The 21,069-nt window shown below is 50.5% G+C and overlaps 1 protein-coding gene across 1 annotated transcript in view; it reads left to right on the top strand.

The window, feature by feature from the left end:
- Window positions 1–21,069, top strand: part of TLL2 (tolloid like 2) — a 144,495-nt gene that overhangs the window by 119,769 nt on the left and 3,657 nt on the right. Inside the window, exons 14-20 of the mRNA XM_055424988.2 lie at window positions 6,728–6,853; window positions 7,574–7,734; window positions 8,373–8,553; window positions 10,441–10,566; window positions 12,627–12,754; window positions 15,984–16,197; window positions 19,210–19,460. Coding sequence (XP_055280963.2) covers window positions 6,728–6,853; window positions 7,574–7,734; window positions 8,373–8,553; window positions 10,441–10,566; window positions 12,627–12,754; window positions 15,984–16,197; window positions 19,210–19,460 — 1,187 coding nt within the window. The remainder of the gene's footprint in view (window positions 1–6,727; window positions 6,854–7,573; window positions 7,735–8,372; window positions 8,554–10,440; window positions 10,567–12,626; window positions 12,755–15,983; window positions 16,198–19,209; window positions 19,461–21,069) is intronic.

The following is a 21,069-nucleotide window of genomic DNA, read 5'->3' as shown; positions in this document are numbered from 1 at the left end:
CTCTGAAGTAGTTATTTTCTTCTCTGGAAAAAATGATGTGACAGTTTCTTCTTGCTGTCACCATGTATCAGTTTTTTATCGATGCTGTAACAAATCACCACACATGTGGTCACCCTACAGTTCTCGAGGTCAGACCTCCCTGCCTTTTCCAGCTTCTGGGAGGAGGCGCCTGCACTTGTTGACTGGTGGTGTTTTTGGTCTTCAAGCCGGCAAGGGTGGCTGAGACCTTCTCAGGCTGCATCACAGAGCTCGGTCTCCATCGTCATGTTTCCTTTTCTGACCCTGATCCTCCTCCTGCTGCTTTCGGGTGGAAGGACCCCTGTAGTTACTGTGGGCCCACCAAGCTGACCCAGCATAATCTCCCATTTCAAGAACCCGAATCTAATCACATCTGCAAAGTCCTTTTTGCCATGTAAGAGTAAGGTGACAGATTCTAGGCTTCAGGACTGTGATATGAATGACTTTGGAAGACCTCATTTTAGTTAACCTGTCACCTATAATCATGAGGTTTTATTCTAATTCTCTTTGTCCTAATTCTCCTGTCCTTCTCCTTCCCTGATTTCCAGCCCCAGGTCTTAGGTGTTGGGACTTCTTTGCAGTAAGATAACTGGTAACCAGTTGGCACAGGTCCACCCACATCTCATTCCTGGTTCTACTGATGATCAGCATTATAATATTTGAGAGGACCAGCTAAAATTGAAGGGTTTCCAAATTGAACAAGTTAAAATAGTTTGCCCAGTTAAATTCAAAATTGCGATAAGAATGATCTTTTTAGTGTGTGTCCCAAAGATTGCATACTGTACTAAGAAATAATCACTCGTGTGAAATTTAACTGTAACTGAACCTTCTGCTTTTTTGTGTGGCAGGCATTGCAGTGGGTGGTGGTGGGGGGCAGTTTCTCTCTGTGATGCTAAACCGGTTTGTAAGGGACTGAGTCGAGAGCCTTGACCTGCTCCGACCAGCCGTGGCAACTGGCTCCTTTTTGCTGGTTAGAAAAATGCCATCTTCTCCCCACTCCACATTTAACGTTTATCGGGCAGTCATCAAACTGTGTGTCAGGGGCTGTGGGACAGAGGAGAACATGGCCATTGTCTTTAAGAGCTCAAGCTGACCAGGGGGACCTGTAAGCCAACGGGCAGTGATGTGTGAAGTGTGGGCATCGGAGGAGGGTCTCACTCAGTGTGGGGGTGGGGTGAGCGAGTACCCAGACAAGGTACCTCAAAGACATTTCAGTTGGCAGACATCCTTCTAGATGCCCATCAAGGTGTTGAGGCCCGTGTATACTAACTTAGTGCCCAGTTAAGACATCTTTTTTGAGCTCGTTTTTATGTCAAGAAGGGCTGCAGAGAACCACGTTTAGGAAAGGAGAACTATACAGCATTGACTTTGACCGTGAGTCTTCAAAGAGGAGCCAGGTCTGATGGAAACCTCTTTGGGACCTATCTGTTAAAGGAGAAAGAAAAGACGTTTATTGAGTGCCAGAATCTGCATTAGTTACCTCCCTTTGTCTTCAGAAAAACTCCTTGCTTGGTGTTATTACCCCTATTTTGAAACAGAAGAAACTGAAGCTCTCAGGAGGCTGAGCTAGAAATAGACCCCAGACATGTAGGATTTCACAGCTCACTGTCTTTCCTCTACAGAGACCTGAAAGCCACAGGAAAGTAAAGTGAAGGGGTTTGAATTTTTCATTTGATTCTGACACTCATCACCTTTCTGCCTTTTCTACACATGGGAGTATAGGGAAAAGGGCCCTGGCTTCAGCCTCTGCAGTGTGGGGTCTAGTCCCACCCCTTACCAGCTCCCTGCTCTCAGGCAGGTCAGTTTTCCTTTCTGAGACTCAATCCTGCCTGCTTTGTCCTCCACCGTATTCCTAGTGCCAGACCCACAGTGAGTTCAGTAAATACTTATGGGGCAAAGGATGAATGAATAAGGCTCAGATTCTCATTTGTGGATTGGGCTTCTTGCTCCCTGCTCTGCCTACCTTTCAGGGTTCCCACGAGGATGAATGAAGCCAGAGAACACAGTGCAGAGCAGTGCTGTCCAACAGAAATAGGAGGCGAGTCACAAATGCAAGCCATGTATGTAACTTTAAACTTTCTAGCAGCTACCTTACAAAACAAATAGAAGAAGAGGAAAGAAAGGCCAAATTAGTTTTAATACCATGTTTTACTTAACCCAGCGTATCAAAAATACTATCATGTTAGTATGTAATCAATATACACAGTATCTTTTAAAGTTTTAAATTGTTTTAATGTTTTTATGTATTTATTTTTGGCTGCGCTGGGTCTTTGTTGCTAAACACTGGCTTTTTCTCCAGTGGCGATGAGTGAGAGCTCCTCTCTAGCTGCGGTGCAGAAGCTCCTCATTGCAGTGGCTTCTCTTGTTTCGGAGCACAGGCTCAGTAGTTGTGGTACACAGGCTTAGCTGCCCCATGGTGTGTGCAATCATCCCAGACCAGGGATCAAACCCTTGTCCACTGCATTGGCAGGCAATTCTTATCCACTGGACCAGACCACTGGGTAGGATCCAATATACAAATATTGGGAGAGATTTTATGGCTTTTTTCCCCACACTAAGTGGACCTCCAGCGTGTAGGATCCAATGTACAGTATACAAATTGATCCAATATACAAATATTGGGAAAGATTGTATGGCTTTTTTCCCCACACTAAGTGGACATCCAGCATGTCTTACCCTCACAGCAGGTCTGAACTTAGACTAGCTGCGTTTCAAGGGCTCTGCAGTTACGTGGGGTCTAACACAGGTTAGTAGAGGTCTGGACACAGCCAGCTCCTTTGCCAGCCTTTTTCCTACAAGGCCATCAGTAGGATGTCCTGTGAGCACACAGGGGCAGGCGCGTGTGTCAGGAATTCTCCAGTAAAAGGAACTAGAAGAGCAACTACAAAGGCCACGCAGAGGAGTTGGACCAGCCACTGAAGCTCTGGCCTTGGTGCCAGTTGGCAGGAATCTCTGCCCAGGGCCCAGCTGGCACATGGCTCTGTCCAGGGTGCCAGTTGGCCTCAGCATCCCTCCTCTGGTGCCAGATGGCTTTCCCGCTCAGAGCCTGCTGGCCGGGCAGCAGGCAGAGCACCTCACCTCCCAGCTTACTTGTGGGGATAGCGAGTGCCTTTGCAGGTTGGCAGGGTCAGTTTGGTGATAGGTTCCCCACATCAAGGGTGGGAGGATCTCCCGCCTTGATCCCCACATTCCCCAGTCCCAGTGCTGTGGGTCCACCACAGAGTGTTTGATGGGGAGTGGGGGCTGGCTTTCTTCAAAGTGCCTTAGAAGCTTAGGGATGTGCCCTGCCTTCCCTTTCCTTAACTTTCTCTGAAATAGCTTTGGGATCCTGCCTGAGTCATCTTATTATCTAACCTCAGAATGGTTCCTTCTATCACTGGTACCACCTGGAGAAGGCAAAAAAGAGTCAGAATCATGCTCTGTGAAGCTGGTCCCTGGTTCAGACTCTTCTCCCACCACCATTCCCTACTCCCCCAGATCTTCCTGGGGAACCCAGTCTTGACCGCTGTAGCCTAGCAACCTCGAGCCTGTTGACTTCAAGTAGGTGCTGCTTCAGCACAGTGGGAGGTGACGCAGAGTACACCCAGGCCCACCCCTTCAAGGGCAGGGCCCTAGTACACTTCCGTGCCACCCACCGGAGTTGGAGCAGGGGTGGAAATGGCCAAACATCCCATCACCCTTCTAGTCTTCAGGGCAACTATATTCCCTCCGCTGAAGTACAAACCCAGCCCACCAGCCTCTTGCCCTCCACATGGCTAAGGACGTCAGGAGACTTAACAGTGGCCCTCCTTTCTTGCCTATGACATATGTGTGTCCTGTCCATGGCCATAGCATATTCTGGTATTGGTCTCCCCCCATCCCGGCCACCCATCTGGGCCCTTTAACTTGTTCTAGGTTGATGGGCTCTTTCCATGGTTCCTTTTGCCCCTCCTCCTATGCCCTCCAGCCAGTTTCTTGACTCTGCTATGCTGCCTTCTTGCCCATCTAGTCTTCCTTCCCTAGCCCATCCTGATGCCTTTTTCTTCTTTCTGTTCCTATCTCTCTCCCTTCCCCAGGCCCACACTACTCTACTTAGCCCTGACGCAGGGATGTCTGGTGACCTTATCCTTTTCACTATTCCCATCATTGTGTCTCCACCCACTGAAATTTCAGAAGCAACCCTGCTCTTGTCTAGAGCAATAACTACTGTGTACCTAGAGTTTATATGCTGGGTACTTCACAGGCATCATTTTCAATCACCACAACCCTGAAAGCAGGTATTATCCTCATGTTAAAGCTGGAGGAAGGCTCAGAGAGGTCAAATCATCAAGTTTATTGAAGGGTGATTCACCTGGTGAATCCAACTCGGGTCTGTTTGGCTCATGCTGAAGACTGGATTCTCTATTTCTCATTATTAATGCTTCTCCTCATTTTATACTTTTTAGCAAATGTTTAGGAAAGTGCTTTGCCTATTATAAAGTAGTAAATAATTGGAGGATTGTTACTACTTTAGCATACTTAGTACTTATATTTGTTTGTGACTATGGGGCTTCCCTGGTAGCTCAGTTAGTAAACAATCTGCCTGCAATGCAGGAGACCCTGGTTTGATTCCTGGGTCGAGAAGATCCGCTAGAGAAGGGATAGGATCCTCCAGCCCATCCTGGAGGAGGGATAGGCTATCCACTCCAGTATTCTTGGGCTTCCCTTGTGGCTCAGCTGGTAAAGAATCCACCTGCAATACGGGAGACCTGGGTTTGATCCCTGGGTTGGGAAGATCCCCTGGAGAAGGGAAAGGCTACCCACTCCAGTGTTCTCTCCTGGAGAATTCCATGGAATGTATATAGTCCCTGGTGTTGCAAAGAGTCAAACACAACTGAGCCACTTTCACTTTACAAGGACAACTTCAACCCTTTGCCTACAGGGTATTCCCTAAACCCAGTTCTCCCTACTAACCAACCTATTTGAGCTTTTGTTGAACCCAAGCACACATCACTCTTACAGCCACCACCTAAATCTGCTTCCCACTATAGGAAATGATGGGGGATTTACAAACTGTCCTTTACCCAGTGATGAACCACCAGGTTGATGAGTGTTTTGTGCATCGTGGATCAGGGAGATTGGAAGGAAGTGAGTTTATTTGAGTTGGGATTTTTGAATTGAGAAAAGGAGAATTGACGGTTGAACCTTTTGCATTTTCTGCAGGACCACTGTGCTAGAAGTTGCCAGGAGTCAGAGTTTCTAACAATTCATATTTCCAAGAACAAGAAATACTTTTAAAAGCAGTGAGAGTTCTATCTCTGGGTGTTTTCCAGCAGGGTCTGAAATGCTCTCGACCAGAAATCTTATTAAGTGGATCCGTGCTGAGGTGGCAGGACTGGGAATCTTTTCAAGTTTTTATCCACTTGAAACTGTCCTCATTGCTTTTATTTTATGTGTGAAGTGAGGTCTTGTGAGATTTTGTGAACTCCGCCCTTGCTCTGCTCTTGCCTTCCCTGACGTTAGGAAGCCAGCACTTCTACCCCCTCCCAAGCCTTTCTTTCCTAGAGCGGGCTCCTGTTGCCGTTGTTTGAAGATCTCTCTGTGTCTCATCGCCCTTTCACTAGACTGCAGCTCTGTTAGGCCACAATCTGCATGCTCTTTAGGGATAAATGTACCACAAATTGATTACAGAAAATAATGATTTCTCTTTTCCTTTTATGTCTGACACTCTTTTTGGAGACATCCAGTGCCTGAGTTTTTCTTTCCTCAGTGGTGCGGGGCTGACAGTCTGGGGTGATTCTCCAATGAGTTCTGTGTTCTCTCTCTGCACAACATCCTGCTTGCTGCTCTTTAATTGCCCCAGACACATCAGTGGACACTTGACAGTGCTGAACGCCATCTAACTCCTCTGCTAACTCAGTCTCACTGTGGCCTCTTCCTGCAGTTTCTCCTGGGAGCATCGGCTCACCTAAGAGCCAGTGTTTTCTGTAAACTTGACAATCACCCAGGACACATCTTCAAATTAGTAATAAAAATTTAACTCATAGCTTCCGGCTCTCTCCCTAGAGAATAATTATATATCTTCATCTAGGAGTGTGTCTCTCTGTCCCTGTGTGTGTGTGTGCATGCTCCTGCCCACATGTGTACATGGTCAGTCGTGTCTAACTATTCGTGACCCCATGAACTGTAGCCCACCAGGCTCCTCTGTCCATGGAATTCTCCAGGCAAGAATACTGGAGTGGTTTGCCATTTCCTTCTCCAGGGGATCTCCCCGGCCCAGGGTTTGAACTCATGTCTCTTGCATTGGGTGCTGGATTCTTTACCACTGCTCCACCTTGTTCTTGGTCCTTACCCTTTGCTTAATGTCCTGAGAAGTTCCACATTTATGGAGGGAGCCCCAGTTTTATGGCATTGAAGTCAATCAACTTTGGTATGGAAGCTTTGAGATTTATTCAGGTCACAAATGAACACTGCTGATTAAATTCTTCAAAGAGCACAGTTATCCAAGTTATCCAGGCCTGATCATCTCTCAGAGGAGTCCTGTTGCCTGCTAACAGGTTACTCTTGTATGCTGTCAAGACTCACACGCTGCTGGAGCTGCTGCCAGTTTCTGTAGACGGGGGACTCCTTGGAAGGCGGGCACCAGGAGTTGTCCTTGTTCTTAGAGGGACTTCTAGGATGTGGACCACAATGGGGAACAGACCTGACAGCTGTTTGATGACTTAACCAGGGTCACCTTTCTCCCCAACAGAGGTGGATGAGTGTTCCTGGCCAGATCACGGTGGGTGTGAGCAGCGCTGCATGAACACTCTGGGCAGCTACAAGTGCATGTGTGATCCTGGCTATGAGCTGGCTGCAGACAAGAAGGCTTGTGAAGGTTAGTACTGGACCTGCTGAGCTGGAGTGAGAGGGGATGGGGGGCAAGTCTTAGGAGAAGGGGAACAGACGGAGATGGGCAGCTGGTTGGCTGTGAAGAAACAATTGTGGGGGATGATTCACCTCCTTCCTGGAGGGAAAAACAACTCAATAAGGCCACAAACACAGGATGACTTTATCGGACTCCACCCCAGCACCTGAGCAAATGGAATCATGGAATTTCATTTTCTTCTGTGACCATGTGAAATTCACATGATTATAAAGATGGAAAATGAAAACAGAGAATAACTGTGAGCACTTCGGTGTGACACGACAAATAGCACGTTTCATTCATTTCATTCCAACCTGGCTGGCGGTGTCTCCCTTGCCCACCTGCATGACTCTGCCTGTTCATGGAAGCCAGGGACATCGCATAGCTTGGTGCAAACATTTCTTGGCCCAAGTCATGTGAAGTCCCCAACTGTGCCCCTGAGTGAGAGGTAAGCACAAACACCTCGTCTTCTTTTTAAAAAAGCAGTAAAGACTCGTCCTCAACTCCATCTCTCCAAAGCCTCAGTTGAAACAGACCAGAAGAAAGGATGTGAATTAATCAGTTCAGATTGTCTGTTTTTTGTTGTTGTTGATGTTATTAAAGAACAGCAGGGCTTATTGCTGCCTGGGGGAAATCGCAGTCACTTGGAACTAAAACCAAATGAGTCTTGCTTCTTTTCCCCCCGTGCAGTGGCCTGTGGCGGTTTCATTACCAAGCTGAACGGAACCATCACCAGTCCCGGGTGGCCGAAGGAGTACCCTACGAACAAAAACTGTGTCTGGCAAGTGGTGGCCCCCGCCCAGTACCGGATCTCCCTTCAGTTTGAAGTGTTTGAACTGGAAGGCAATGATGTATGTATCCAGGCTCTGATTGACTAGGGATGCTGTTGGGATGTGACCCAGGGCTGAGAACTGGGGAGGGGATCAGCAGGCAGGGAGGTGGCCTCCAACGGTCGTGGGGTTGTAGCTGGGTGGAATCTGGGGTGTTTGTCGAGGCGATTTCAACTGCACGCCCTTGGCAGATGGAGTGCTCTGGTCCTCTCATCACCGATAAATCCAAGGAGAAGCAGGACAAGAGAGGAGGAGGGGGTTCTTGGGAGTGGGAGGTGGTCAGGACAGGTACGTCCCCTGGGGTTAGCATCTGGGGCTTAGTGTCCAGCTGGGAAGAATGGAGGGGTGAGATGCATCTGGGGACCAGGGTGGCATAAACAGCCCATTCCCTCCCATGGGCAGTGGTCGTGGGATGACTGCATCAGCAGCTAAGGCCCAGGCAGAGCCCACTGCTGGACAGTAGGTCCGACGTGCCCCCGTCTGCACCTTGGGCTGGAGGGATCCCAGTGAGAGTCGAGAGGAGCCTCCCGCCAGACCCAGTCAAACCCATTTGCTCACCTGGAGGGTGCAGCTCTTAGGAAGGGGGTCCTGCAGGGTGCCAGGATCTGGGGGGAGGGAAGTGGGAGCCCCCGAGGGCTCCCCACGGCGCTCCCTTGCAGGTGTGTAAGTATGACTTCGTGGAGGTGCGCAGCGGCCTGTCCCCTGATGCCAGGCTGCACGGCAAGTTCTGCGGCTCTGAGATGCCCGAGGTCATTACCTCGCAGAGCAACAACATGCGCGTGGAGTTCAAGTCCGACAACACGGTCTCCAAACGCGGCTTCAGGGCCCACTTCTTCTCAGGTGTGCGGGTTTGGGGGCAAGGCCACAGACTGAGGGGGACAGGGTTTGCAGGCTCCCGGCCTCAGGGCACCCGCCCACCGCCCTCTGCCCGCTGCCCCTGCCCTCACAGGGTCTCTGCCTCGATCCGGGTTTTATGTAGTGGTAGCAATGGCAAGCCACTCCAGTACTCTTGCCTAGAAAATCCCACGGACAGAGGAGCCTGGTAGGCTGCAGTCCGTGGGGTCGCTAAGGGTCGGACACAACTGAGCGACTTCACTTTCACTTTTCACTTTCACACATTGGAGAAGGAAATGGCAATCCACTCCAGTGTTCTTGCCTGGAGAATCCCAGGGACGGGGGAACCTGGTGGGCTTCCGTCTATGGGGTCACACAGAGTCGGACACGACTGAAGTGACTTAGCAGCAGCAGCTATATGATTACAGGACTGCCGAAACAAATGACTACACACCGGGTGGCTTAAAACAACAGAAATGTTGTCTCTCACAGCGCTGGGGGCCAGAGGTCTGAAATTGAGGTGTGGGAAAGGCTGGACTCCCCCAAAGGACTTGAAGAAGAGCCTGGCTTGTCTCTTTGTAGCCCCTGATTCCAGCAGTCAAGTGCTGGGTGGTCTTCAGTTCTTTGTTTGTTAAGGGTCCTTTAAGGATTCTTAGTTGTCCTCATGGACTCAGAGGCTAAAACACCGAGTGTTTGGTGACCCATTATGGGCAGTAGGCAGAGGGTACAGAGCGAAGGGAGACACCTGAGCCCCGAGGTTATCCTTGGGGGAGGGCTGGGAGTGGAGGCTGACCCTCGGTTAATAGGGGAGGAAGCTGGCTTCGGCAAGGGCTGCACACTGCTGGCTTGTGGCACAGGAACCACAGTGATGACAGCAGCTAATGCTTGAGTCCATCCATGAAAATAAATAACATGAGACTGGACACTGTTCTAAGTGTTTTTGTCTTATACTAATTCATTTTCTCCTCTCAACAACCCTATGAGGTAAGGACACCATGAGTGACTCCATTTTACAGGTGAGGTAACTGAGGCCCAGAGGTCAAGGACTCCCCAAGGTCACAACAGCTGGAAGCAGAGGGGCAGGGCTGGCACTGGGCTGTCTGGCTCGCGGCTCGCATGCTTATCTGCTCCGCAGGTAGGAGGAGGCCTGGAGTCGTGGAATAAGAGCCCAGGCCTCCAGGTCACACTGCCTGCTTGTTCACTGAGTAACCCTGGGCACGTTAGCAGTCGCAGCCTGTTTCCCTACCTGTAAAATGGGGACACAGGCACCTCCCTCCTAAGGTTGTGTGACAATTAGGAGGTAATATAGGTAATACAGAGAGTATGTGCTAAGTTGCTTTAGTTGTGTCCAGCTGTTTGCAATCCTATGGACTGTAGTCCACCAGGCTCCTCTGTCCAAGGGATTCTCCAGGCAAGAATACTGGAGTGGGTTGCCATGCCCTTCTCAAGGGGATGGATCTTCCCTACCCAGGGAATCGAACCCACATCTCATGTCTTCTGCATTGGATGCAGATTCTTTACCACTAGGGCCACCTCAGAAGCCCAGAGAGTACAGTATAGAGTGATTAGTGTCCATCACATAGTAAATAATTCATGGTAGCTGTCTTTTTATTGTTAATATTATTACTAATATTAGCCGATCCTTTAGGGAGCTCCTTGGTTTGGGTGGGGAGCAGGGGTGGAGACACACACACATGAAGTGCTTTAGGAGCATGGGGAATTCAGAGTATACAGGGCCAGGTCATGCCCAGGGAATGCTGCCCCACCCTCCCCCTCGGAGAGGAATAATCAGCATTGGGGATGACCAGGGAGGCTCCCTGGCAGAGGCTCCTTTTGAGTGGGGTCCTGGGCTGTGAGGTGGTTCCCCTTAGGATAGTCCATTGATCTCCACAGACAAGGACGAGTGTGCCAAGGACAACGGCGGCTGCCAGCACGAGTGTGTGAACACCTTTGGGAGCTACCTGTGCAGGTGCAGGAATGGCTACCGGCTCCATGAGAATGGGCAGGACTGCAAAGAGGGTGAGGCTGGACGGTGGCTGGGTCAGGGCGTGGGGGGTCACCTTGGCTGCCTGAGTATACCCATGCTCAAGAGCCAGGGGCGCTTCTTCCCCGGTTGGCCAAGCCCGGAAATGAGGCTCAGCTTCTGCCTGCCTTCCCTTCTCCCAGCCTCCTGCTCATGAGTGATTTCCCCCAGGGTAGTCACTCCTTCAGGGGCTTGTAGGGGCCCTCAAGTGCTCTTCTACACTTATTATTGCAAAGAAGTTAAACCCCAGGTTCCAGAATCAGACCCCCAAGGTTTAAATCTTGATTCCGCTACTTACTAGCTGCGTGACCTTGGGCGAGTGACTTAACCTCTCTGAGCCTCAGTTTCCTCTTCTGTTTAAAAAGGACTAAACATACCTCCTTCTTAAAGTTTTTGTGAGGGTTAAATGAGAGAATGCTTAGCAAGTATTTCATATAGGCTGACATGTGGTAAGCACTTGAAATGTCAATAGGTATCAGCTGTCTATGTTGTAATCTTCTTTACCATGCATGTGTCTAGTAAAATAGAATTTGGGGAAGACTTTGTTCCCTGCTCCATTTGCTCCTGAGAGTCCTTCAGAGCTAGATGGCTTTTGATGTCCAGCCACTCTCAGAAAGGCCTTCCCTATGTTTCTGTTCCACCCTGCAAAGGGGGGTTGAGCATCTCGATAAACACAGAAGGCTGCTGGCCTTGGTCCCCCCACAAAGCCCTGCACACACAGCAGGGAAGGGAAGAGGTGAAGACTTCACACCCCATCTGGGACAAGCACTTCAGACTTAGGGGATTCGGGCTGGCCAGGGCCTCCCTAGAAAATGAGCTAAATAAAGAATTAAAGAAGGAGCTCAGACATCTTCCAAAGCCCACCCTCAAGGCCAGCGTTCTGACCTGGACACAGGTAGTCACAGGTTGGGTTGAAAGGTGGGTTGGAAGAACTTGGAAGGAACTGTCATTCTGAAACTTAATAAAACTAAAAAAGGAAAACCTTCGTCTAGCCCCTGTGGTGCGGAGGAGGCCAGGAGGATTATAAAGTCAGCTGAGGTTCTATCAGGTGAACGGGATGGGTCCCCATCGGGGGGTGGGGTGTCCAGGAGCAGACACCCCATGTCTGAACTGTTGCCCTATCGGCACCTGTTCTCTTCATGGCTGCAGAGCAGAGGCAGCGAGGAGGTGGAACCTCCACACAGCTGCCCCCAACCCTGACCTGCCCTCAACTGCCCCCTCCAGCTGCCTCAGCCTGAAGCACCCCCCAACAAACACAACCTCCAGCCTAGGAGACAGCAGCGGTACCTCCTCAGGGTCCTCTCCTTCCTAATCAGCAATAGCAAAGGCAGTCCTGGCTCCACCCCTGACCAACAGGTTGCTTGCCTTCTCTCAGCTTATTTTCTCAATTAGAAGGTGAAAAGGATTAAATGAGAGGTTGCAATCAAAGTGCTTACCACAACGCTAAACACAGAAGGAGACAAATTCTAGCTATTGGCCAAAACGCTACTTACTGAACAAGTCATGGCACCACTCTTTGCAAATAGCACGGTAACCAGGGCAACATCTGTAGCCTCCAATTGAAAATACTTTGGAAACTAAAAGACAGGAGGCATGGTGATGGAGACCTTTGTTAGCACTCGCTGCGCCTTTCACATGCATTATCTCATTTAATCCATGCACACACCCCGCTCCAAAGATTGGCACTCCTTTTACAAACAAGGACACCAAGGCTTGCAGAAGCTCCCAAAGTCCCCCAGCTTGTATGCAGTGGAACCAGGACTTGAGCTGAGGCCCATCTGACCCCAGGGTCTGTGGTCTTAACCAACTCTACCATATTTCCAATGACAACTGCAATGCAAATAGCAATAGTTAGAAAGATGACCTGGCTCCAGGAAGGTAGTGAAGAAAAAGACATCAGCAGATCTCTGAGCCAGGGAACCCTTGATTCAGGCCAGCCTCTGCCCTCACATTCAATGACCATGGGACAAGAGCTCGGGGAGGAGACTCTTCCAGAACACCTCTTCTGCTGCCCACAGGTGAGCTACCCCTCTCACTCTCTCTCTGCCTGTCCCAGCCGGCTGTGTACACAAGATCAGCAGCGCAGAGGGGTCCCTGATGAGCCCCAACTGGCCTGAGAAATACCCGAGCCGGAGGGAGTGCACCTGGAACATCTCTTCAACCGCCGGCCACAGGGTGAAACTCGTGAGTTATTTTCAAAGTCTTTGAACAACGCGGATTTCAGTATCAGACTGACATGGGTCTGGGTCTCTGCTCTGCCGCTTCCCAGCTCTGAAACCTGGTGATGTTAATCAACACTTCCAGGACTCAGTTTTGTCTTCCGGAAAATGGGGCTGCTAGTAAAACCTACCTCAAGGAGCTGTGGTGCAGATTAAAGAAGAGGATGTGCCTGAAGCCACCCGCACAGGGTGGTGGGCGAGCAACACTGTAAACACCACCATGAGGTGGTGTCACTCTGAACTGGCCCTTTACACAGACTTGAAGTGCTGTTTGTGATTCCGTTGTTTGCAGTTATAATATGTTACCAAATGATACATTCTCAAGATATAAAAAAAAAATATAGTCAGAGGGTTGGAAAGTGAAAACCAAATTTCCAGACCCCCATGCTCACTCTAGAAATTACTTTTCTGAACATATTTTTGTGAATTCTTCCAGAAATTTCTGTGTTTACATGCACAGGAAAAGAGACCATATATCCTTTTCTTGCTCACATTTCTCAGAAGTATTATTCATATCCCTCTACAACTTACATTTTTCCCATTAACAAAGAGTTGGACATGACTGAGCAACTAAGCACTTAGCACCTCACTGTTGTTAGCTAATTAACAATAGGAGATTAAGTTATATATGCTAATTCTCTCTTGCATTAAACATATATATCTTCCAAGCCTTTCCTTGAGCTTCCCTGGTGGCTCAGATGGTAAAGAATCTGCCTGCAATGCAGAAGACTCTCGTTCGATCCCTAGGTTGGGAAGATCCCCTGGAGAAGGGAATGGCAACCCGCTCCAGTATTCTCACCTTGAGAATTCTGTGAATAGAGCAGCCTGGTGGGCTGAGCGACTAACACACTAACACACAAGCCTTTCTTTAAAGTCCTGTCCGCGCATATGATTATGGTAGTCTGCATACTATGCTTGGTTATTGCAAAAGAGAAATGAGTTTTTCCTACACGTCTTGCTTCTCAGCCACCAGGGACTCCCAGATCCTGGAGTGTAAGACAAACCCTCTTGCTTTCAGGAGAAGCTGTATTCCAGCAGACAGTTTTTTAATGGTTCATTCTAACTCTGGAGATGGCTAAACTCTGCAGAATATACATGGATGTCCTCCTGAATTATGCTAAACTCTTTGAATATATATGGATGTCCCCTTGAATTATGGACCATATCTCCAGGAAGAAGGAGAGATAACATAGGAGAAGGTGATGCTAAACAGACGATCACCTGGAGACTTACCTGGGTGTTTATTGTTGAGAGCAGTGAGGAGGCCAGGTGGCTGAACGCGCGCCCAAGTTGGGCGGCAGGTGCTGGTGTCTCTCTGTGCCAGGCCTGGGGCATCGGGGGTAAAGGCAGGTTCCCTGACCAAGGGTGCTCATGTGGGCACCTCCTATGCATGGCTGTCTCTGTAGTGAGCACTTTCAGTTGCTCTCCTGGGTCAGTCAAAAGCCTTGAATCAGGGCGAGGGCGAATTAAAGCGAGTGCATTGGAGAACGGCTGCCATCTGCTGGAGGATGCGCGCCATGGCAACAGGAATCTCTGACGCTGCGGGGGAATGGCGCCCCCCGGGGTTGGGAACGCGCAATATGCACTCTTGGAACCCGTGCTTCGGTCACAATTTTCAGTAATTGCCCCCAAAGTCTTTAACTGTTCTCTGCAGTGCTGAAGAACTAAAACAACCGATCACAGTGGCCAGAGTGAGCCCAGACCTCCAGTTTACCTGAGGCTCATACATACGTGCTAGTTCTTAAATATTTCCTTGGGAAGTTGATAGTGGGTATTGATCACGCTCTACCGTTTTGCTGCCACAGTGTGAGTGCTTACCAGGAAGCTAGGGTCTGACTGCATGGGGACAGCCACAGGGCATCCCATGAAGTTTGGGGAGCTCGCTGGCCCGCCATCCACCTCCCACTGCCCTGCCCACCCTGTTACCTCCGGCCTCCCTTTCCTACTCCTGCCCACATCCCTACCCCCACTCTCTGGCCCCACCTCCCCATCTGTAAGTGTGAAGAATCTTTCATTTCAAGTGTGTTCATCGTCCTTACAAAAGCCAGTGGCCCCTCTGTTTCTGCCTCTCTACCTCCGTCTCTGACCTGTTGCCCCAGCTCCCTTCATGTGAACTGAGACTCCTTCCCAACCCCTCCTGGGAATGTTCTCTCTGTCATTTGGTCCAAGTCTTCATTTAAAGTGTCCCCTCTCACCTTGTCCCATGCCCCTGGTAGCCATGGGCAGGCCATCAGCCAGTCATCTGCCCAGAGCCTGAGAAGTCCTACATTTGGAGCTGCAGAGTCCGGCGCACAGCCTGAAATTATGAGGTTGCCCTGGCCTGCTTTGGGGGCCATACTTGGGGGGACAAGAAGAAGAGACCCAGTACAGGCTAGTGATGATTCGAGTGTGGTCTGGAGTCAGGCTGCCTGGGAGTCAAGTTCAGCTCCGTCTTTTAGCTGTGTGAGCATGGGCAGATCCTTTAACTTCCCTAAGACTCATTTTCCCCTTCTGCACACTGGGGATAATCATAGCCCTTCCCTGACAGCATCATCAGAATTAAGTAACAAAATGCAGGGCTCTGCATGGAAACAAAACACTCAACTCAGGCCAGCCTCTCTGATCATGAGCACGTGGAGCAGCGTGCACTTCATAAAAGCACCGTTCTCATCATCTGTGCTGAGGGGGCTGCACAGTGCTGTGCAGAGGTTGAGGGCAGGGGCTCCTGACCTCCTGGTCCTGGCCCAGCTCTGCCAGTGGGTGACCCTTGGGCAAGTTACGCGGCAGCTCTGTGCCTCGGTTTCCTCATCTGTAAAGTGGTGGTTATCATGGCAGACGCCTCACAGGGTCGTGAAGACTACTACTTACAAAACACTGAGAATAGTGCCTGGCTCAGAGGAAGCGCCTCGGTCTCGTGGTTAAGTGAGGGAGACGCCGTGAGACATGACAGGAGCACAGACATCAACACACGTTGACACTCTGACCCCAGCTGTCTTATCTGCCCAGGGGTAATGGTGGCAGTAGCTCACAGGGTTGCTCTGGAGACCAAAAAAGGCCAGGTGGTGACCCTCACAAGTGTGACCATCATCGCCATGGGCTCCATGCCCCCCGCACAGCTGGCTGGGCAGATGCGTGTCCTTGTGTCCCCAGAGGGGGTGCCTGCATCCACCCCGGCTGAAAGGACCTGGCCTCACTCGCTGCTCTTTCACCCCCAGACGTTTAATGAATTCGAGATCGAGCAGCACCAGGAATGTGCCTACGACCACCTGGAACTGTACGACGGGCCTGACAGCCAGGCTCCCGTCCTCGGCCGTTTCTGCGGCAGCAAGAAGCCGGACCCCGTGGTGGCCTCAGGCAGCAGCCTGTTTCTCCGGTTTTATTCGGATGCCTCGGTGCAGAGGAGAGGATTCCAGGCTGTGCATAGCACAGGTGCGTGGGCTGGGGCCCTGGCCTTCAGCTAATCCCCATGTGGACCCGAGATAGATAAGTGATGAAGGCAGGGAAAGGACCACCTTTAATTCTGATTATTGTGGGGACGGGAGGTGTGTGATGATGTGTCCCTTTTAAAATGAAACATGAACAGCCATGGGGAAGGGTTGTTTTAATGTCTTTGACAACCTATTATGTGAGCAACCCTTTTTCGGGTTACCTCTCTGCCAAACGTCTTACCTCTCTTCCTTTCTTTCTCCTGCCCTCCTTTTAAACTTTTATTTGTAATTTTGCTGTTTTGTGAAACCCTGGGTCTGGGTGCTGAATGGTGGAAAGAAGTCCTCTGTACCCCTCCAAGAAGCAGTTCCAAAAAACGAAAAGTGTTTCTGTTTCCCGTTATTTTTCTCACTTGAAGTAAACAGCCTTAATTAGCCCTTTGGAGGAAAATGTTTATGCTTATAACTTACATTATTTACCATGTTAAACAGAAGAAAGTCAGTAAGAACATTGGCTCTGCTCTTTAGCCACTTAAAGGATACAGCCTGGGACTTGTTGTTCAGTCGCTAAGTCGTGTCCGACTCTTTGCGACTCCTCTTTGCAGCATGACAGGCTTCCCTGTCCTTCACCATCTCTGGGAGCTTGCTCAAACTCACGTCCAAGGAGTTTGTGATGCCATCCAACCATCTCATCCTCTGTCGCCCCCTTCTCCTGCCCTCATTCAGCCTGGGACTAGAATCCATGAAGCAACCTTGACTTTCTGATCCTCGCCCTCTGGCAAAGTAGCAGCAGTGAGGCTCACTCAGAGTGTGCGATCATGATCGTGATCTCTGTGAGGTTTTCTGATCCCTTTAACAGCCCCTCCTCCCAGTTTTTTCCTAGAGCCAGAAAATATGAATCAGATGAGACAAAGCAACAGCCAGCATTTTCGAAGACTGGCAGACCCTGGCCGCAAACTCCCCACTGTTCCCGGCTGCATCACCACTTCCCTGGTGACGTTTAAAAGCCACTGACTAGTGACTTCACCCTCTTGTCCCTGAAGACTGAGTGTGGGTGTTCAGGGTGGGTCAGGGTCCTGCAGGAAACAGGGGCATACTCAGGTGGAGTAATTATTTGAGAAGCTACTAAGGGACTGTTTACCGAGGGGTGGACAGGATGTGGGGACACCACAGGGACAGCGCAGCAACCACGGCTAAGAGGTAAGGCTGTCACTCCCATCAGCCTCAATGACAGAGGCGGGGGGTCAGTTCCTGAAGCCTAGAGACAAAAGCAGGCAAGCAAGCAGAGGGCTCCCAAACAGGAGCTGTGACTCGTAGTCACAGGACACAGCCTGTGGTGACCAGGCGAGGAGGGGCCTGGGACCAGTGCCCTGATCTCTCTTCCCTGGTCTGCTAGTGCTGCCTGTGGCCAGATCATGGAGCCAAGGGGCTCGGCCATGTAGACCCCGAGGTCTGCCTCCAGAGGCCAGGGCAGGTGGGAAGAGGAGAGATCTGGCAGGATGGGTGGGAGGCATCCTACTCTGCTCAGCCCTCATTTCGTTGCCAGCCACATCTCAAGAATTTGAAATTTTCCAAAGACAGCTCAGACCCGGAAGAAAATCTAAGCCAGAGCACACTCGGGGCTGAGAGTTGGCAGTTGGACAGGACTGGGGCCAGGCTGGATGTGGAGCTTCAGCTGGGAGGGGGACAGCAGTGGGGGGCGGAGTGGGGCAGGGGACCTTGGGGCGAGGTGAACATTACTGCACTGTGTGGAAGCCACACCATAGGGAGGAGGCATGGAGCACACTGAGAACTGCAGTGGTGGAATTTACCTTCAAAATTCCGTTGCTCTCTAATGGCCCATCACTCTCATGTACGTATTTTTATCATGTGTTATATAGGATGGGCTCAGGCCGACCAGAGTTACCAAGTAGAAGCTAAAGCTACAGAATACAAGTCCAAAGTTTGAGGCATAGCTCACCTGTAACACCCGCAAAGGGTTTTTGAAATCTAACCTGTGGTCAGGCTCTCAAATACAGGTGCTGATGCTGCTGCTTAGTCGCGTCCAACTCTCTGGGACCCTATGGGCTGTAGCTCACCAGGTTCCTCTGTCCATGGTGATTCTCCAGGCAGGAATACTGGAGAAGGTTACCATGTCCTCCTCCACCGTCTGGACCATCAGGGAAGCCCAGGAATACTGGAGTGGGTGGACTACCCCTTCTCCAGGGGATGGGGGTCTTCCAGGAATCGACCCAGGAATTGACTCAGAAATCGAACCGGGGTCTCCCGCTTTGGGGACAGATACTTTACCAGCGGAAGTATCAGGGAAGCCCAGATACAGGCGCGAGCCAGATCTATTCTGAGGTTTCAGGCTTTAGCCCTCACCAGCAGTTTTGATGCGCTTTTGGCGCCCTCTGCTGGCAAAAATAACAGATTACGGTAAGTCTGTCGGTGGAAGTGAGTCCTTTTCAGATGCTTCCAGGCAACAAAGTGGTCAAAAGATCCAACCACATCCCGGCGACCAGTAGGGCAAACCATCCCTTGGCCCCATGTATCCATAACTGGAGAGAAGGAAAGGCTTTTATCATGGCATCTCTGGTGTTCCCTGAGGCTCCCTATTGCCCAATCTGGGAACAAAGGTACTGGGTTTGTATGTAAGGGCTAATTTGGATTCCCCAAATCCAAATCCAGGAAACTCCTGGATCTCTTTTACTCCTCTGTAAAATGGCTTTTTTTTTTTTTTTTTGGAGGAGGAAATGGCAACCCACTCCAGTATTCTTGCCTGGAAAATTCCATGGACAGAGGAACCTGACAGGCTACAGTCCATGGGTTGCAGAGTCGGACACGACTGAGCGACTAACAAAATGGGGTGATGAAACTTGCCTGGCCTTTCGCACAGAGCAAACACCAGGCTTTGTAGAGAAAACGGGCCTGTGCAGAGGGTGTGAACGAGGCGGGGTTACCGGGGGCGGGGTGCGCGGCGCGGAGCGTGCCCTCTCTGTGCCGAGGGGGCATCGCGCTTCTCTCTCTGCTCCAGAGTGTGGGGGCAGGCTGAAGGCCGAAGTGCAGACCAAAGAGCTCTATTCCCATGCCCAGTTTGGAGACAACAACTACCCGAGCCAGGCCCGCTGCGACTGGGTGATCGTGGCGGAGGACGGCTACGGCGTGGAGTTGATCTTCCGCACATTTGAGGTCGAGGAGGAAGCCGACTGCGGCTACGACTACATGGAGGCGTTCGACGGCTGCGACAGCACGGCGCCCAGGCTCGGCCGCTTCTGCGGCTCCGGGGTGAGTCCTGGGGATGCTCGGATGCTGGTGGGCGGCCCCCGCGGGGACCCAGAGCATGCACTGAGCCGTCAGACACACGTGGGTCACAGCCCTGGCTGCCCCTGCAGCTGCTTAGGGCACCAGGTAGGAGGCCTGCCCTGCTGGAGCCAAGAGGGAAACCCGGAGGGTAGCTGGAGAGGAGGTTGGGAGGTAACGGGGACCCGGTCAGGATGGCCTGATGCAGAGGCCAGCTGGGGAAGAGCATCTTCCTTTTAGGGCTGCCTATTTTTGCAGACTGGGCTTCCCTGGTAGCTCAGCTGGTAAAGAATCCCCCTGTAATGCAGAAGACCCCGATTTGATTCCTGGGTGGGAAAGATCCCCTGGAGAAGGGATAGGCTACCCACTCCAGTATTCTGGTGGCTCAACTACCCACTCCAGTATTCTGGCCTGGAGAATTTCATGGATTCTATAGTCCACGGGGTCACAAAGAGTCCCACACAACTTTCACTTCACTTTTGCAGAGGGTTGTCTTACTTTTGCAGAGGGTTTGTCTTACTTTTGCAGAGGGTTTGTCTTGTTTTTGCAGAGGGTTTGTCTCCCCACACCCCCATTTCTATTTAGCCTTCAGGCCTTTTTAAAAAAAATTTTTAAATTATCCTCTTGTGTATTCCATATACTCCCAATTCTCTTCCTCAGTAGAAACCAAATGCTTATACAAATTACAAATCACTCTTTTAACAATAAACATTAGTTATGTTCAAGGTCATTATGATTGTTTTCATTATCATCTTTTTCCTGGGCCACCTCCTCAGGACAGGGCAGGCCTGTTTTCATCACTATTTCCCCGGCATCTGCCATAGGGTCCAGTTCATGTCCTGGGCATCCTCCATCTGCATCATGCTGGGCACTGCCCACACTGGGCTCCCAGCTCTGTCTTTTCCTTCACCTGCAGAGCTGATCACTCAAGCCTCTTTGCAACTGGCCAAACTTACAATAAATCATTTTGGAGTCATTAGTGCATGTGGTAAGCAGAACCCCAAACTGGCCTTTGTATGGATCTTTGAATAATTTCCCTTCATCTTCTCGCACCCTCCAAAAAAGAAAGGATGACACAGTGTGGCTTAGCTGATGCAGTGCCTTTGAGAGAGAAAGGCTTTCAAACTGTGGGGCCCACACGTGGAAGAGAACTTTGAAGGGTCCTGAGCAGTGAAATGTACGGGAAGCCCAGTTTGGTTCCATTAGAATCTGGCAGATGGCGGCCTGGGATCCTGGCTCCCCTTCACCTACCACCTGGGGAAACCTTTCTGTCAAACGTAGCAACTCCATCCCACATTTTGTCCTTGGACAAGACAGAGGCCTCAATGATGGTCTTTGTCTTAGATCTCCTGGGAGAACATCACAGCGGTGACCCTAGTGCTGGGTGATTCATGATATACCCTTTATAGTCAGAAGACCTGAGGTTGGGGACTATTGATTTGTGAACTAGATTTTCAACTAGATTCTCAAGCATAGAATGGAGATAGTGCCTGCCTTATAAAGTGGCTGTAACTTTACATGAGATGAAATCTGAAAATGCTTCAGCGTGTGTGTGTGCTAGTCACTCGGTCATGTCCAACTCTTGGCTACCCCA

This window comes from Moschus berezovskii, chromosome 12 (genome assembly GCF_049115385.1).
Source record: "Moschus berezovskii isolate FMDL1 chromosome 12, NW_MosBer_1.0, whole genome shotgun sequence".
NCBI classification, from domain to species: Eukaryota; Metazoa; Chordata; class Mammalia; order Artiodactyla; family Moschidae; genus Moschus; species Moschus berezovskii.
The sequence above is the reverse complement of the archived record's forward strand: the minus strand, read 5'-3'. Positions and strand labels throughout refer to the sequence as shown.